This window comes from Ambystoma mexicanum, chromosome 2q, assembly GCF_040938575.1.
Source record: "Ambystoma mexicanum isolate Mex_15411 chromosome 2q, UKY_AmexF1_1, whole genome shotgun sequence".
NCBI lineage: Eukaryota > Metazoa > Chordata > Amphibia > Caudata > Ambystomatidae > Ambystoma > Ambystoma mexicanum.
This window is the reverse complement of record NC_090924.1, coordinates 306,360,486-306,379,705: the sequence shown is the minus strand read 5'-3', so window position 1 is coordinate 306,379,705 and position 19,220 is coordinate 306,360,486. Positions and strand designations below refer to the sequence as shown.

The 19,220-nt window shown below is 44.9% G+C and overlaps 1 protein-coding gene across 4 annotated transcripts in view; it reads right to left on the bottom strand.

Moving 5' to 3' along the window:
* LOC138569359 (uncharacterized) overlaps positions 1-19,220 on the bottom strand; it is a 1,262,132-nt gene that overhangs the window by 967,667 nt on the left and 275,245 nt on the right. For all 4 annotated transcript variants that reach the window (XM_069647272.1, XM_069647275.1, XM_069647274.1 and 1 more), the window contains 5 exons: positions 18,358-18,504; positions 12,148-12,338; positions 9,252-9,334; positions 2,233-2,357; positions 107-231 (listed from right to left, as the gene is read on the bottom strand). In XM_069647272.1, coding sequence (XP_069503373.1) covers positions 107-231; positions 2,233-2,357; positions 9,252-9,334; positions 12,148-12,338; positions 18,358-18,504 — 671 coding nt within the window. The remainder of the gene's footprint in view (positions 1-106; positions 232-2,232; positions 2,358-9,251; positions 9,335-12,147; positions 12,339-18,357; positions 18,505-19,220) is intronic.

Genomic DNA, 19,220 nt, shown 5'->3' with positions numbered 1-19,220 from the left:
CAGTGGGGAACCTGGTGCAGCGTATTTGCACAAATGTTCTTGTGGCCAATAATGCCAGAAACGGTATGCCTATCCCGTTCTCTCATTCAATACTGCTCTTTTTTACCGTTGAACGCTGAAGCTTGGATCCTTGGCAAACAAAGCAGAAGCATAAAGATCTCCCACGCCATTCTGCAGCTGGGTTCTGTTGATGAGTTGAAGATTCTGACCATTTACAGCAAAATCCTGCAGCTGAAAATGAAGGAACACAGGCATGAATCATGAAAGTGTGCTATTTTCTGTTAAATAAAAGCCACCAAGTATTGGTTTGCAGAATTACAGACTCTCTATATTTCCTGACCCATAACCCACCCAAATTGCTCTAATGAATTTTTGTTTGAACTCCTTCTCTGAAACTGTACACACTAAAAGACACCCAATTATGACTCTCCAAATGCAGCCCACTTCTGTCAAAGGCTCCCACCGACATACAGGTCGCATCCATCAACATTCTAGACCGCAGAGCAAGCGCAAATGTGGGCAATTTAGGAATTTTAAGGAATGCACAATTTAAACAATTAATGTTCATGATTTGGGCTATCCTGATCTAAAAGCCCAACACGTTAAGAGGTGCCATGGAGCTTGAAAAATACTATAAACTATCAACTAAACAGAACTGATAAAAAAATAGATCGGAAATCTGCTAAGGTTTGGTGGCAACACCATGTTGGAATCCCCCACATTTCTGTAGTTTCATCTTATTGCAGTTAGCCGATCCCTCCCATGACTCCTGGAATCTATCTACACACCTTCTTTAAACTCACCAGCCTTCCCGAGCTACGATCTGATTGGCAAGTCCAAACCCCAGCATCAGGAGTTCCACCCACTGGCATCACTGTGGACTACCACATTCTGCAGACTCTTTGCACACTTTGCTGCAGAAGAGGTTCTTCCCTCATGCCACTAGCTCTGTGGCCCTAGAGCCACCTGCTCTCCAACCTGGGTCTGCCAAGATCTGCCCCAGACTGCAGATATTCATTTGCAAATGACTGAGGTGGATTTACTCAGGAAGATTCTGACGATGAATGAGGAGAAAGCCCCTGAGTCATGTACTTCACCACAGTGCTGGAAAGATTCTTCGAAGGGACAGTAAACACGTTTAAAGGCTCAAACGTCTCAGAATCAGAGATAATGTAAACTTAATCAATTCCTGAGTTCTTTGAGTGAGGAGGAGTAGTCAGCATCTCTTCTCTAAAATTAGAGTCTCTGAAAATGCAAACATTTAGCACTAGAGCCAGTACCGATTGCTTACTGAAGCCAAGTAAATAAGACGGTCTGGTGACTGTTGAATGCTGTAACCTTGTTCTACTTGTTATAGTTTCGAGAGCAGGGATCGACATCGTAAAGCGTTTTGCTTTCACATGTTCACCCTTACAGTAAATTGGAGCTGATCTAAAGTGGTTCGTGCATAATGTCTGCTTTTGTCCATTTGAGTGCTGATCTTGTCGTGCAGAGCCAAAGGGCGATGCATGCAGGACTAGATCGAGTACATTGGCCATGCCTGCTAGTGTGTACTGACACCAGATCAGTAGATACTATCAGCTCCCACTATCCACTATGGTCCTGGGTGAAGATTGCAGGTTCCTTGAGGCCATATTTCTCAAAGGCCTCCTGAAATGCCTACCAAGGATCCTATATTGATCTCACCATAGAGTGATCTGATGGGGGCTGGGGGGGGGTTCCCAAGCATCAGAGAAAGCTAGCACAGGGGGGCAACAAGGCCAGCAGCAGTATACTAGCCTCCATAGACCATGCAAGGCTTAAGGTTGTCTGTGTGCTAAAAATTGCTATGATTAAGGAAAACAGATTTGGTAAACCACTCAAGAGAATCATGTGGAAAAAAGGAAATGAAAAGCATCAGTTCATAGCAACTGATTCATCCAAGTACAAGGTAGAGCATCAACAGGGCAGAAGAAGAGTTGTATGCTTTCTAGTTGTTTTCTATTTTATTGTTGGTATGTAGTCTACCAGTGCGCTCTCATCCTTTACTGATACCCAGATATTTCCACTTAGTCGAGACATCTAAGTAACAGGATGAAGGAATGTACCAATCTCCCTTCAATCTATTGAGGATTAAATATACTCTCACACATTATCAGATTTTTTACAGAGCACAACACATGTAGTTGTAAATATTGGTTATTGGTTGGTCAGCCACATGTCTCATCAAATGTCTTTCAGAGAGGAACTTACCACGCTTGAATTTCCGGTCAGTGCCCGGATGTCGTCCACGGTGCAGTACTGAAAGAAGGATCCGAGGTAGATAGCAAACCAGCTTGTGTCGTTGCCATCATAACATCTGGGCATTACGTTGCCATCTGCATGGGGCATTAGGCAAGCCATTACAAAATGCAACCAAAGTGAGCAAGATTAAAATAAGCACAAAATCAATCAGACATTGGTTGTGATCCTGAACATTTAAAGAACTGTGCGCTGGAAAGGATAGCACTACAAGGATACCCCTCATCCCCATGTTTACTTGGAAAATCGTAAACCATGATATGTGATGCCTTAATACTGGTTAGAACCAGTTATTCATGAGGAACCTCTTGCCTTTCTCCATAGTCAAATAACTCTCAAAAACACCATTTTTATAAATTGGTCCAGATCGATGCTCAGCTTGAGTCCCACCAGCCACTTTATGATAATAACTAATACGAATTCTAGCAAGCACCCAAATATGGCGTGGGCCACCTTCCTTGGGAGCGTCTGTCAATCCCTTCCCGGAACCCTCTACTCCAAATGCAACACACATTCAGTCGTGGTGTCACCACAAAGCTCTTAGATATTGAATATGCAGCATGTAAGCACCAATGTCAAGGGACTGGGTATCACACATCTCGCCCAAGGGATGCTGATCATGGGCCGCAGCAACACCAAAAGTACAATCCCAGGGAATACAATGCAGGGCCAGTAATGCGCCTCAGATAGTGGTGAAACACAATAGCCACTGCCTATGCAGAGCTCAGCGATTGCCTTTCAGTGTCAATCTGCAGATTGTCAATTACCATGTTTTTCAGAATGCCAAAGTCTGATTGTATGCACGGGAAAACAGCGATGCACCCCTGTGTACTACTTCCAAGCTGAGCCTCACAAAACACCTCAATGCTAACATGCAGTGACTCCGTTATTGCCACCCCCGCCGGCCCACCCCACACAAAGAAAGGCAGGCAGCAGCCACTGAATACCCAGGCTGGTACACCTGACGTGATCTCACTTCCCCCTCGTTATCTGTGTTATTTGGTTTCCTGATATGGGTGCCCCGTGACAAAGAGCATATGAGGCTAAGGAAACACCTGGCTGGCCTTGCTTGGGGCTGAAACGACCTAGAACCACAAACCCTGCACCTGCCACACTCCTAACCTACCTCACCACCACCCCACTGGGCTCCTTCTGTCAACCAGTTCCTTCCTAAATCCTGACCCCCAACGTAGCCAACATTATCCTGCCCATGCTACTTGCATTTTCTCTCCCCAAAAACCATTTCACCACTCCTTCCCTATCCCCATCCCTCTCTTCTCATTCCCATCCTACACGCACTTCTCAAATGACACCTTGGACTTGCCACTCACTTGTACACACTCCAATATCATCTAACCACTTTCCTGTGCTCTTAACACTCCCATTCTCTGATTCAACTCAGTCTGGGCCTCTGGAATACCCAATCAATATGTAACAAAACCCCCTTTCTCATCAAACTCTTTGACTCCCATCACCCCAAACTATCTGTCATGGCCATCGCAGAAAGTTTGATTCCTCCCTTGCCTGAGCCACAATGACAACCCTCAACACTAATTTTGGTGCCTTATCCCACTTCGCTCACCTGCCGAAAAAGGAGGTGTTTTTATCTCGCAGAAGCCCATAAAAGAACAACATAAGACAACTTAAGTACAAATTTAAGAAAATGTAAATACAACAGACAGCTAAGCAAAAGGAAAAACATATTTAAAAAATACAAACGAGCTGTACAGTACATCAATTCTAAATGAACAATACTAAAACGGATTCTAAAAGCAGAAGACTTTTGAAAACAAATATCTCTGTGTGGCATTAAGGCAGTTTTAATCATGAACTGATCCGCCATACCTTGGATAAAAAACTACAAACAGCAAATGTCGTTTGAGGTCATTTTATATAGTAGCCTTGCTTCAGTTAGAGAGGGGGTCTGATGTTCGCAAAAAAATAAGATATAGCCACCTCTTTCTCAACTGTTTGAAGTTGGGGCAGTTTAACAGCAGGTGAAGATCGGACTCTACTTCCAATGGGCAAAAACAAGCAAAAATGTGAAGAGTGTGAAGCCCACGTACCTGCAAATCCTCCTACTGGCAGAACATTCAGCCTGAATTTAATATATAGAGCACGATTGTAAGATGGAAACAAATCATTAAGATAAGGCTCTGGGGATAAGTTGGCCTTAAACGTTAAACTGACTGTGAATCTTACTTGGTTAACAGAGTCAACAATCAGGGTTTCCAAGTACAGAGCACCAAGATTAATCCTGATAGCCTTTATAGTCTCAGCAGTAACCACCGTTCCTAGATTCAAGAGAGACACCATCCCTATTGTGTGCAGTAAAATGGCTACATGATTTCCCTCCTGGGGCCAATAGTACATCCGAAGAGCATCTCATTGTAGTGTTGCAAATTGACTGACTTACTCAACTTTAGCCAAATGAGTTCTTAGGGCTTAGAATTTGGCTGATTTAACTCTGGCTTCTATAAGCGTTGGGATCGTTAGGGTGCCTTACCGGTAAACAGAGAATGTGATTAATGAATTTGTTTTCCACTATAGTTAAAGTAGTCAAATCTGCATAACCCGAGTCTGCCACCTCACAATACGGCTGATAAGGCTTCCGCTCTATATACCTTGATAGAAGGCAAAGGGAGATGATTGCCAGGCTGAGAACGACACCCGAGAGTGTCTTTCTAATACTAATTCACTTTTACTGAATTGCGAGACACATTTTGCATTAGCTTGAAACCTAATGCCAAAGAAGTCAAAGCAATCTACTTGTTGGAAGAGGTCACGCTTGATGGTAGTGTTTGCCCTAATCTTGCTGGTGTGATGCCATCCCATTACGCTACTTGGTCAGATCTCTCGCACGCCAGAGTGATTCTGAGAATAGGTAAAACTGTTGCATAGATCCAGGGGGCACTGAAACTACACTCCAACTCTGCCCAGCTGATCCTCCTTCAGTTGTTAGTTAAGATGAGATCAGTGGGATACGGTTGTACTACTACCAATGTCTCGAAAAATAGCTCCCCATGTAATGTCAGGCAAAGCGGTTCATGATCACTTTCGACTCGCGGTCACCTCAATGGATTTACCACTTTCCCAGTTTACTGCTTCCAGAAATATATAAACAATATGACTTTCTGGGTTCCTCTTCTGAAGGTTGGTCTTTCTGGGCAGTCACATCAATGGTCCCTCTTCCCCCTCTAGCTTTACTCCCTCTTCCTTTGAGCCCATTTTTGTCTGACTTCTCATCTTCCGCCCACCTGACACTATCAGTTGCTTATTTGTTGAACTCTCCCAGCTGATGATCCTCAACCTCATCAGCATGACTATGGCCATAGCCCATCTACTGTAGCTGAACTTCACTCTTTCTGATCACTCTCCTGTCAACTTACATAAATTTCCTATCCACAGTCACAGCAACTCGCTCAATCTCATATTCTGCTCCTCCGCTCATGATCCCTCTTTTCCCCTGTTGATATTTTACCCTCTGAACACTCTCATAGTTCAGCATCTCCATTCCACTCCACTCGTTCTGTCCACTCACTCATCTGTCACCAAAAGAAATTCAGAGAACGCCATCGTCCTATACACTCTATCCCGCTTTGGATGCTGTTTTGTGCCCCTGTGGTTTACCGAGAGCAGACGGGAATGAGATACTGTAGTTCCTAGTGGGAGACCTACCCGGTAAATACGCACCGCCTCTGGGTGTCCATAAGCGTTTGAGGTCTTCACCTGGATTGCACGCGAGCATGGCCGCTGGAAAGGTTTGATAAAGATGCCCTAGATGCTCTTTTTGAACATATTTACTAACAGAATTTACACATGTGGAGGGAACCGTCTACCAAAATCTTTCCGCCAATCGCTTTTGACCTTTCCAGGGTATTCTGAATAAAAACTCTGCATCATGCTGTTCTGTGCTGTCGCGTGGCACACCGTTCATGTTTGAGGGTTTATTCGTATGTTCTGTCGTGATGAAGGTGGTGTCATCCTTATATCCAATGCAACGTTCGGAATGCGCCCTCATTCAAAATAAACTCAAGATGGAATTTTGCAATGTTTGTTAGAGCACCTTCTTGCGTAGACCCACAGTGCTTCTGACCCCCTTAGAATAGGATGAAGTGACTTTTTGTTATTTATAATAGGGCTTTTTGAAATATGGGGATTGTATTATATTTATTTTTTCATGTATGCTTGTGTTTGTTTCTACTGTATTTTCATGATCAGTGTATGTCTTTATTCTTTTGTATTTATCGGATATCATTTAAGATTTACGATACTGAGATAAATTATCTCAAATATCGAGTTAGACAAATAAACATGATTATATTGTATCTGGATTGATATGTGTTTTTGTTTTGAGGTAGGGTTGCTGCTAGCATAACCCTTTAGAGATATACAGCATTTGTCTAAATTGAGTCATTAAGTTATTGACAACGTATGATTATTCCTGGTGGGAGCAATTTCCTCTGTTCATTACCACTCTATCAGACTTGTCTTTGATGAATTCAAAACGTTATGGCTACCCACTCTGACTGTCACTATCCAGCATGATCATTTCACCACTATCCAACCTAAACCATTGATCTCCCCATACACCTATCAATTGAGGGAAACTATGCCTCTCCGGTCTAACCACTGGCACACACCTTGCTTGCGTGCTTTTCTCACTCTTTACAGAGACTCTCTCCCTGGGCTCACTCCTTCACTATCCTCTCCCACAACAACCTGTCAGAGCCAGGGGATCAACAGATCAAAGGCAACTTCAATGATTGAAAGGTTTTATTTCAAGAAACAAAACTAAGAGATTTGTTTTGAACTGAGGTTGTTTTATGGGAACGAAAGAAAACTTAAACCAGTCTAGCTTCTCTACAGAACCATGGTCTTCAGTCTTTTTCAGTCTCACGCACTCACATATGCACTTGCACGTTCTCAATGTCACTGGGCCAAGTAAGATCGCTGTTTTGTTCACCCCTGTTCCCCTCCCTTGCCTTGTCGCGCTCTGCAACACTTGTGTACGAGTGCGATAGAAATAAAATATCAATATCAATATCAATATCACTCATAGACTTTGGGCTTTAAGTGCCTTGCAACGATTGAGTTTGCTTGCTCAAAGTTCCTTAGGATTTCACACTTCTTTTCTGGAAATTCCAGTACCATAACTCGTAGAGCCTTGGTTTGCCGAACTATGGGTCAGACATCACACCTTTTAAGCAATTTTTCAAAATTGAAGTTAGGCTTGATAGGCTGCTGGGGACCTACCCAGGTACTACTTCTCCTCCGAGATAGGAGTCACGCCAGCTATTTTTCTTGTTGCCTTTCTCCCTGGGCACCAACTCCTTCCTATCACTTCCCCTTCCCTCCTCTTTGTCCTTTACCACCTTTCTCCCCTCCAGCTTCTTTATGCTCGACCTTCTGCCATGCCATGATCTGCTCCTCCTTCATCCCTCTCTTTCCTTCCCTTGTCTCCTTCTACATTTTGATGTTCCACTGTTCTTTCTCTCTCCTCTCCTTGCTGCCTTTGATCTCTCTCCTTTTGTTATAGCTAGAACCTATCTAGAAAGCAACAGGTGGCTGTACAAGTAGTTTGGTGTTAACAGAGGCTGGTGGAAGGTTGAGGTTCCAGGAGATAGTAGTTTGGATACATACGATACTACAGGGGTGATATATACCAAAGCGTAGGAGGGCCTTAATGACTCATTTGACTTCTTCTCTCCTCATCCTTGTGACTCCTTTTCACCTGCCCATCTTCCACACCTATCTTTCTAATGGTCACCAATTCTCTTCTTGGCCACTCCTCTTCCCCTTCTTCACTTCTGTTCTTTTCACCTTTTTGAAGTTCTGCCCCCTCCTTTCCGCTTCTCTTCACCACATTTACCTCACACCCTCTTTATATCTCTGTTCCCCTCCTCCTTTCTGCTCCTTTTCACCTCCTTCCCACCCACTCCTACATCTGTTTCCCGTCCTCCTTACTGCACCTCTTCAACTCCTTCACCTCTGCCCCTCTCTTTCTCTGATGCTCTCCCATTCTCCTCTGTTCTCTTCCTGTGTACCTCCTGTTCTCTCCTCTTACTCTCACTACACATCTCCCCCTTATCCTCCATTCTTCTCCTCTGTGCCTCCTCCGCCTACTCTCAGCACCTTTCCTCCTTGCCTCTCCACCACAACTGGTCTGTCACCTTGTGCTTCCAACTCCTCACTCTGCATTTCTCTGTCATAATTCTCCTCTTCCTGCTGTAGCAGGATTACCCACAGGGTTCCTAATTGTTTGAAAGACGTCATCTTCATGTACACAGGGTGTGGTTGACTCACACACAAAGAAATTAGAAGCTCCACCTCTGCTGTTGTTTGGTGGGTGGACTTGTTCGCCCCTCTTATTTCTATGCAGACCACCATCTTGGATTTGCATTCCTTGTAGTGGATGTAATCACTCTTCAGTTTGCAATCTCAATCAGCAACATCCTTTGCTTCCCCTGGACCACGCTTGGTTCATTCAATTCGTTGAAATGTAAAAATGAAGCAGTACCTACTGGTCCTGTTCTGCGGCTACCACTGCTCAATCAGGACACATGTGCTTGCCTCTGAATCATGCACATCTTGGTGACCTCAATGCCCGGTGAACTCAAAAGAAGGGGACCTTCAAACCACACAAGAATCCTTGGAATGGAGGCAGTGAAACAGCACACACAAACATTTTTGTCTTGATTTATCAGTTTTAAGTGGGAATAGCCAAGCCCTTAGAGTCTATATTTCCACAAGTATGCCAATTCTTGGCTGCTCCCTAGAATATCTACGTAGGCTCTGCAGGTTTTGAGCCAAGAGGGCGCTTGGCAGTGTGCAATGCCCTCTACAAATATATTAACACATATGTTAAAGTCAATTAAAACAATCTGATCGTAGCCTTACTTTTCAACGCAGACTGATGAATGCTTCATTCATTCGCTAATAGCACGGCCTACTGTTGTGATCACACTTACCGGAGAGATAACCGTAAATAGAAGAATAAAGATCTTTTTCCTGGCCCGCAAAAAGCGTGATGTTTTGCTGAAGCTGTTGCACACTGTCCGGAAAAAGAAAAACACAGGGAATAATCAAAATCAGGACTCTGAAGATCATTTACTCAACAAGAAGGTTGATCATCAGCGTTGGTAAACTAGCAGTCATAATATTGCAAGCACATTGGTGAATACATAGCTAGCAATGTTCGGGAACACAATGGTCACATTGTAGATGTACAATATCCTCATCCCCATGGGGTATTGTGTTTAAGGTGACCATATACTAAGGACGTTACTCATTTGCAGGGAATATGATGGCTGATACTACTATGCAGGCAGAGTAGAGTGTTGTCATTTAAACTGCAGAACTTGTATTGTGGTGCGTAGGACGCAGAGGGTGGAAGAGGGTGTAATATTCAGGGACATGCTTCATTGTTCCCAGTGTGGGAACAGTGCTACACATGAATAGCAATTTCAAAGTGTGGTACCAGCTGATTGGTGGCTGCATCCAGACAGAATTGTCCCTAGACCTAGTATGATAGCAACCTCGTCTGTCTCCTCCCCCCCTCCCTTACTTGTTTTTTTCCCCTCTCCCCCCTCCAGCACTATCTGAAATATCGTCAGGCCTAGTACAATGGTCGCTTGTTTTGTCCCCCGCCTCCCTTTCTGCACCCCTCTCCCTCAACTTTTGTTTTTCTCCGGCTCTACCAGAAATGTTGTCAGGCCTAGTACGGTAGTCGCTTGTCTGTTTCCATTTCCTTCCCACTCTCCCCCTCCCTTCCTTATCTATGTCTTAGCTCTTGCACTATCTGAAATGTCATCAGGCCGAGTACGATAGTTAATTTCACATCCTTACTGTTCATGGTCTGTAAGAATGTCATTGTATTTTCCCTTGTTCTCTCCCTTGGAGCGCTTTGAAACACATTGTGTATAGGCGCTATATAATTAAACGATCATATCATATCATACATGCTTTGCAAGGACTGTTCTAGGAGCAGTACAAGGCGGGGAGCTAGTTGGGGATTCTAGTGAAGGATGCTCTGCCTGTTTCTGCATGCATGCCTGGAGTGGAGTGCCAAAAGGACTATGAACAGGGCTTTAAGTGGGCCGGGGCCTGCCGGGGCTGAGCCCCGGCAGGCTCCGAAATTTCGTTTTGAGGCGGGGCCCTGCCGGGGCCCACTAATCTCCCCTGGCAGCCCCAGCCACTACACAAAAAGGCATTTTTTTTCTACAGCCTGAAGCTCTCGCTCGTGTGCGAGAGCTTCAGGCTCCAGAAAAAAACGCCTTTGAGCCATAATGGTGGCGCCGCACCTGCGCGGCATCCCTTAAATCAAGTGATGCACGTGGGCCGGCACCACCATTATGGAGAAAATGTGAGGCCTCTGCTTCCAGTGGCCTCACCCTTTCAGCCTTAATGGTGACGCTGCCCCTCCACAGCTGGCGAGGGACAGCACCACCATTAAGGCTGAATAGGCGAGGTGCTGTCCCCTGCCAGGCAAGCCTATATAAAATAAATGCTGAGATCAGCACCCTCTCCCCGATAGGGGAGAGGGTGCTAATCTCTATAAAGGGCTGGCAGTAGCCCATTGAGCCGGGACTCGTCGAGGGGGCGTGGCCTAACGGGCCATCAAGACCCCTGTTGTTAGGCCACGCCCCCTCAATGAGCCCCGGCTCGATTTGTAGTGCCACTTAAGGCACTGACTATGAAGCATGAGGTCCCTCGCAAAGTGCTTTAAAACACATTGTGTATAGGCACTATATAAATAAACTATCATATCATATCATATCATTAGACGCATGGCCAAGTTACAGATGACTGAAATCGAGGAGAGTGACTGTACAGCGGCAGAGGGGGGCGCTTAACGTACATATGGGTAGTAAGCCCCGGAATGGATCTGTGACGTACCTGGGAATCTGTCACGAGAAGAGGACGCAGAAGGCTTGCGTCACATGTACCAACACATGTCCTTTTTACTGAGGGCAGAAATAAAATTGACGGCCGTGGCCCTGTTGTTGTATTTGAAGTCAGCTATGTTTCATAGAAGGAGGTTTTCAAGAGGATAGGCTGCTGCATTTTAAAACTACGTAACGTGTGTGTCATTGTTATTTTTCTCTTTTAACTATCTGATATATAATGATGACTGATTGATTCAATATGCAGCAATGGGCTATGCTTTACCTCTGATATGTTATATGTATGTGTTTGATGCATATATTTATTCAAAGAAACATTTACAACAACAAATGAGGGGTCATTATGTGTGGTAATGGGAAAACAGGAGATATTTCAATATCCTGCACATATTACCACTCTGCCTAGTTATGGGTTTCGATCCTGAAACCCGGACACACCACCTGCATTTGTGTTGAGGTAATTTGGGGACTTTTCCCTTTGTGGGGGCTGGACTGGCATATAGGGAACTCTGGAGATTTCCTGCTAGGCCTCGGCATTCTGAGCCTCTGTTGTGTTGCATTTCCACCTTTTCCCATAGGAAAAGGGTTGGGCTTAGTGAAAATGTGTAATATGGGGCCACTTTGAAAATTATTTCCAGGGCCTCTTTTTTTCCCAGTCCACCCCTGGGTGCAGAGGAGGGTCTTGAATGTTGCCTGAACATCCAAGGCGATGCTGTGGAATGTCCTCAGTGAGCAGAGGGAGGGCATCAGCCCTGAGCATTCATATCTATACCGCTACAAATGAAGGATGATTCTGAGCGTGTTGGTGATGGGTGATTTGATTGTGATGTATTTCAGCGAGAAGCAGATAAAGGAATTTTAGCTCACAAATCAATCAATCATGCGTGCAAGTCACCCATGGAGAGCATGTGAGCAACACTTCCCCCCCTCAAGCATCGATGCACCGCAGCATTTCACTTACATCTTTCTGAAGCTCAGGCAAGTGGCACTTTTAGTGGCACTTGAGCTTAGTAAGTCCTTGTTGATGAACCGGAAGTATGGTTTCAGTCTCGCTCCAAGCCAAGTGCTAAGGTCGCTATCATTATTGTTTGCCGTCACAGCTGGCCAGACACCTGCAAGAATGGCTGCCTTATTCTGGTCAGAAAGTGTAGGCTGTAAAGAGAGACATGGGAATGCATTACAGTGGGTAAAGAGAGCAGTGCAGGAAATGACCCACCAGGCTGGCCTACCTGGGAGTCATGTGAATGGTGTTACGTTGGACATGGGCCTCACGAAAAGGTCAAAGCTGTGCCAGTTCAGGTGTTTTCGCCTGGAGAGTTCCAATCAGTGCAATATAATGCACACATTGCCATAACACATGTTCCCACATAAAATAAATGCAATGTTCATGGCCAGGTACAAAGATATACTTACTGGTCTTTATGTTGAGAAATCTGCATCCTACTTAATCCACATATATTGGGCCTCATCACAAGTTGGGCTGTGGCCCTTAAATGCGGTGGTAATGGTATTACAGCCACATTTAAGGGGTGGCCCTATCACAAGTTGGGAGCTAAATGAGCTGTTTTACCTCCAGCCTTTTTCTGGAGGTGTAAATCCCATTAAGCACCCTGTTTTCGGAGGTATTACTGCCGGCTGTATTAACACATGGTATTACCACTGAAAATGCCCCATTGGATCCAATGGACCCAGTGGGGAATTCGGATTTAGCATTAACGGGCAAGCCGTGATCTGGCGGTAAGAACCCCGGACTGGTGGGTTCTAACGCTATTGCAGTTGTGCGATATTACAGCCGGGATACTGCCAAACTCGTGATGAGGCCCTTTGAGGTAGGAAAACTCATTCACTGATGCCTATTGATCTATCCAGAAAGTGCCTCTCAGCTGAATGTCTAAATGTGCAAGAGAAATCCCACTGAACCCCACACATGTGGAAATTGTCCTACAGATGTTTTACCGCGATCCACCCCGGAACGGCACATAGAAAATACCATACAACAAACAAATATGCAGATAATATGCACAATATGAAACGACAACATGTCTTTCTCATTGCTTCTCTCTCTCTCTGTTTATTTCTGGAAGACACAAACATTCTCGCTCTCTCTCTCTCTCTCTCTGCCCCTTTCTCCAGCTAGGACTGTGTCTCTCATGCACACTCCATCACGCACATGCGCTCTGTCAATGTGCCTTTCACTTTGTGTCAGTTTCACAATCTCACGTCTCCACTCCTCACGCCAGCAAATTAATTTGGCCGAGACCAAACCCCACAGAAGAACATTTGATTATACAATTACAAAAGCAGAAACACATAAATAAACAGTCCAACATAAAAGGAATATTTTCATAAGCAGCATAAATTATACATCAACGTACAATTTGTGACGGGAGAGGTTTAAACTTTTCCAAAGAGTCACCCTAGAAAGAAAAGGACCTCTTCTTATTCTGTAGGATGACTAAAAATAGTGGGATTGCACTTGTCACTTCCTTTGGGGCGGCCATTAGTTCTGCATCCTCAAACTCAGACCCTGCGATTCGATTAATCAGGAGACTGGAATGACACATGCACATTCGAGGGCAAAGGACAGGTATATCCCATTAGCCCGGAATTACAAGCACTGGTTGCCGATGGATGCACAGGTGCTGTTTACAGTGTGAATCAAACAGAATGTGTGGCTCTGCTGGCAACCACTGCCGACATGGGGCAGATGTATCACTTGATTTATAATTGGTTATTTGTAAGGCGCTTAACACCGAGAGGTTTGTAAGCATAGACCCGGGGATCGAACCTGTGTTGATCGTGTTATCTTGCTTCCAAGGCGAGCGCGTTGCCCCTGAGCTATCCTCCTGTGATTCACAAATATTTGGAGCGGAGCACATCAGGGAAGGGCCTGGACATCTCAGATTTGCTCCTGCTGCTTTATATTTACAAAGGACAGCAACTCAGGAGATGCCTGGGACATCTTGGAGATGCTCCCATGAAAATGTTATGCTGTGTTATGTTATCGGGATTTATAATGGGCGCGCTGCCATTTGCATGATCTCCATGTGCTGAGCTGCATGCGAAAGCGAAAATAGGGGGTGAGGAGGTTATGGGAGGAGATTGAAAAACGAACTGTGCTTGACTTTTGGTGCCTGTAAATCCAGGAGCAACTGGTGTCTGTGTGAGTGTGGTTTTTAGGTGGATAGTAATTTGTAGACTGGAAGTATTCTGTGTCCACATGGGAGAATTCCAGTGTCTGGGTTGTCAAGATTCGTTGGCCGGTGAGTGAGGCTTGTAAGTTGAATTGTGCGTTGTAGAGTTGTGACTGTTTTGTTAGGGGGAGAGGAGGTTGTCTAGTCTTTTTTGTTGGCGTGGTTGGTGAGCATGTGGTGAGTGTGGGTGGTTGAGCATGAGGTTGTTAGTGGGCTGAGTATTTGTTCCCTTTATTCAAGTGTTGGGTATTGTAGTGGTAATATTGGTTGATAGGCTCGATGGGCTGCACCAATAGGGCATGCTAGTAGAAAGCGTTTTGAGTAAATGCTATATGAGTTTTCCTGAAGGCTTGTTCCTTTTTGTCTGTTTGTTCCTTGTGTTCTAGCTAGTGAGCCTTTGGTTGTTGACTGGTTGCCAGGTCGTCCGATGCTGATGCGTTATGGCTGTGTGCTGTAATGTCGTTTCTCTCTCACTAGGTGGTGAACTCTCCTCTACCCTATTGTATTTAAAAGCCAGGTTTTTAACATTTTTCTGACAGCTGTGCTGTCCGGATTCATGTAGGGACGGATGTTCACTTTTTTGCCAACCTTCGTGGTTGATAAGGTGTGAATTTGGATTGAAGGAATTCCACTCCTGGCTGTGCAGTCCACTCTTTGCATTGCATAATGCCTTAAAATATAGCCTTTGCTTCACAGGTAGCCAGTGGAGGCTTCTCAGGCCTAGAGACATGTGTTCTCTCCTGTCCAATCCTAGTAGAAGTCTTGCTGCTCTCTTTTGGATTTGTTGTATTTTCTTGGTGGGGTAGTCCGGCATGTCAGGCAGCGCTTCCTCAATTTGCACTGCAAGTACAAAAGTGAGGTGTAAAAGCGATTTCACCAGCATTTTTACACCTCCCATGTGCAATTTGCAGTGTAAATGACGACAATTGCATGGAGGGGACCTGTTTGCATGTAAGTGTAAATGTTACAGGCCCAATCAGTGCAATTTAGGACATTTTTCAAAATGAGCTCCCATGTGTCAGATATGAAGTTCTTGCTCTTCAACATGCAATAATTCGTAAATTCTGCCCACCATTTCAGTACACAGCTGACGGCATTTACTTGGTGCAAAAAAACAAACGGACTGCATGGGAAGCCAATGCATCTCCACCCGCATCAAAAGCACATAACGGGAGCAATGCTGTCAGATTTGTGATTGAATGGGTGTGGTGGATTCAGGCCTTCAGCCAGGGGCGTTGCTAGAGGGGGCTAAGAGGGCTGTACCCCTGATCTTTTGGTTGTAGCCCCGGATGGAATCTCAGGAGCTACAGCCAAAAGACTAGCTGGCCCCCAGTCCCGACAGTTCTGACATCAGCTTAGCCCCGGGTCTTTTCCAGACCTAGCAACTCCCTTCAGCTCTGTGCCCATGACATGTCACAAATCCATAAAAAAACATGCGAAAAACCTTTTTTATGCACATGTTTTTACACGTGTATACACATAACCACCCAAAATGGCTCCAACAGTTTCTGCAGGAATTCACTCTCTGCTCTGCAGCGTGTCAGCAGAAGGCCAAAAGTGGGGTAAATGTCGCTCTTTACGGTTTGGCTATTAGGTTGCGCAAGCCAACTATCGTGCTGAAACTATTGACATGGGAATAGCAGATATAGAAGAAGTGGCATATGAGGGGCACACAGGCTACAGATGTTGTTTGGCTATTTGTCTTCCCCATCAACGCCCATGGCCATCGTAAGGACTATGTGACTGCCCTGCCCCTCTCACTCTCAGCCCAAATCACGCCTATTGCAGACTCTCTTACATGGTGTCAATCGGCTGCATGTCTCACATGCCTGAGATGTGCAGGTGGTTGACGCTACAGCAAACTGAAATATGACCTCATAGGTCTCAGTCATTGACTCTCCTCTGTGAGGTCCCTGCACTTCACCACCCGTGCCTGAGCACTGGCAAGTGAAGTTCTGTTTGTTTTTTTAAATGTATTTTCTATATTTTTCTTAAGCTATTTATTTCATTTTGTGGAGTTGGTTTGTTTGGCCCTTTTTTCCTGAACTGATAGAGCTTTTTTTAGCATGTCCGGGGACTGTGTAGATTATGGAGATATAGGGAGCTGGGGACTCTATAGATCACTAAGATATAAGGAACTGTGAGCGCATTCAATTTCTATCACATACCCACTCACACATACACAGCACACTGCATCATTCACACATGCACTGCCCCCTCGCACACTGATCACACCCACACTGACTACCCCATACACTGCTCACATACACGCTAACACTATTCTCTCTCTCACACAAACACAAACACAAACTCACACACATACCTGACACACTGGCATATAGCTCAATGACAAACAATGCCCCATCACACTCAGACTGCTCCCCACACACACTACCTGCCCCAATACACAGCCCCCACAATGCACTCTTCACCACATCCACACACTTCCACCGCACACACTGACCAACTGACCACTCCATACACAGTTCCCACACATGCTTTCCACACACACAGTCTCCACACACACTGCCACCACCCCCAAACACACACTGCCACACCCCCATATAGTTCCAGTCCCACACACACCCTTCCTCTCACATGCACTGCCTCACTACATACTGATCTCCCTCACACACACGGATCTCTGCATACACTTACCCCAAACACATCTCCCGCAAACATTTGCACACACTGACTCCCCACACACACACATTCATCTACCCACTGCCCAAACACACATGCACCCACTATCCCACTAACACGAACACTGCCCCAAAAATATGAACAATACACATTTCCCCACCACATTGCCCTGCTATACACATCCATCATACACCCACGCACACTGCCCCAAAGTACACTGCCCCACTTACACACACTGTACACACAAAAACACAAAACCTGCACACTTTCCATACATACACACACTGCCCCCAAACACTCCCATGCACACCAACTGCCCACACACACTACTCCTGCCCCCACACAGAGCCCTCACACTGCACCACTACCCACACATTGCCCCCACACACATTACACCCATGCAGACTTCCCCTCACACACATTGGCCAAGATTGCATTCATCATTTGTATAGCACTTTTCCTAATTTGTATGACCACAATGTGATTTGTGGTAGGAACGCCCAGAAAGACCAAAGTCCAGTGTGTGAGAGATTCTAGGAGTTTGTTTTCAGGATGCGTGTGCGCATTTTGCCACGTTAGGACTTAGATGGGCTGGCTAGGCTCCAGTAAGCAGCACGCAGGTCAGGCTCATGAGTGGGTGCGTTTAGTGGTTTAGGGTAGAGTGCTAGAGCCGGAGACTCGATGTGTGCCCAGCTAGACCGACATTTTTTTTAGGTTGTCGCTATATACTAAGCTAAAACTATTGGATTTGGCAGTGCTTGTTGGCTTTTTAGCACTGAAGGGTATGCAAAGAGGCCAACTGCAATCAGCAATCACTAAGAAAGAGGTATAATAAGGCACGGCTGCAAAAGAAATACATCAATATACTTGCATAATAAAACTGGAAGCGAAATCAGCGACAACATCACTAATTTGAAAATATCTGATAATAGAACAAAATGCCGTTACCGCTTGTGTCACTAGTGCCTAACTCAAGTGCTCTCATTTGGTCAGGCTCGCAACGACGAGAGCGTTGGTGACCCAACAGGTGAATTAAACCATGCAGATACCCTAGAAGTGTTAGGAACAAAATAAGAGTCACTAAACAAAAAACGAATTTTCTTTGCCAAAAGCTATGGTAACATATTCTTCCATGGAAATAACGAGAAGCTTAGATAAGAAAGAACAACTCTAGTAATTTCGATAGGTACGTTTTATTTTCAACCTATCCTGCATGTCAACACGATAAATTGAATAGGAACAGGATAGGCCGTCCTAGCTGCATAGAAACACTGCGATTATCTTTGTGTCATGAGACGAACAAATCTGTGTTTAGATTCAAGGTGTGGACCTACCAGCACTGTTCCGTTGTTAAACTTCTCAATAAAGTCGCGTTTGTTGTTATACGGCTGCAGGAGGGAGGTCAGGACACTTCCGCTTCCGATGAATGACGAGGAGCTCAGAAGGCCAGCAAAGTCTCCGGCTGGAATTGTGTTCACCACCTGCAAGCAAGGGTCGCAGACACATTAACAACACTGCGAGCTTGGGGGAATTGCCCTATATTTCTTTGTGAAAGTTGTGGAACACGGGTGATACTATATTTAAATCCTTTGCAAGTTCGACTGCTTCCTTGTACTGCTGTTATTTCACTCACCGCTTAGATGCACAGTGCAAAAACGGTTCTGGGTGGTTGTGTTTTTAAGTGATTTCACCAACTGCCATCTCCTTAAATGATTCTATTAAAGCTTTTGAGGCAGACATTTAACTAGATTGGTCAGTTGGACATGGCTGTAAGGCGGCTTGCTAGTGCGATATAACGCTAAAAGATCAATATAAATTACTAATGCTGATGTTGAAACACAAACACATATGCAAATGGCCTCTGTTATCATATCAGAGGGCATCATTTCAAGCTCATGGCATTCCATCTTATTCTGTATTTGAGCATGACCTGCCCACTTCCTGTGCCAGTAACTTACTTCCTGTCTCAATAGCTCACATGTCATTCCTCCTGCTCGTATAAAACCTGAGTGGGGTGGGGAAAGATGCATGTATTGCAATCATCCCTTTGTACCCTATTCACGAATAAATTGTTAGATTAATTATTTAATAGTCTTAAGCTATTTTCATTTCGACTGCAATTGGTGTAGTTGTACTGTAATAAGTCAGTATACTAGCTGCACATTTTGTACAATCACGGTCAAAGTCTCTCTTGATC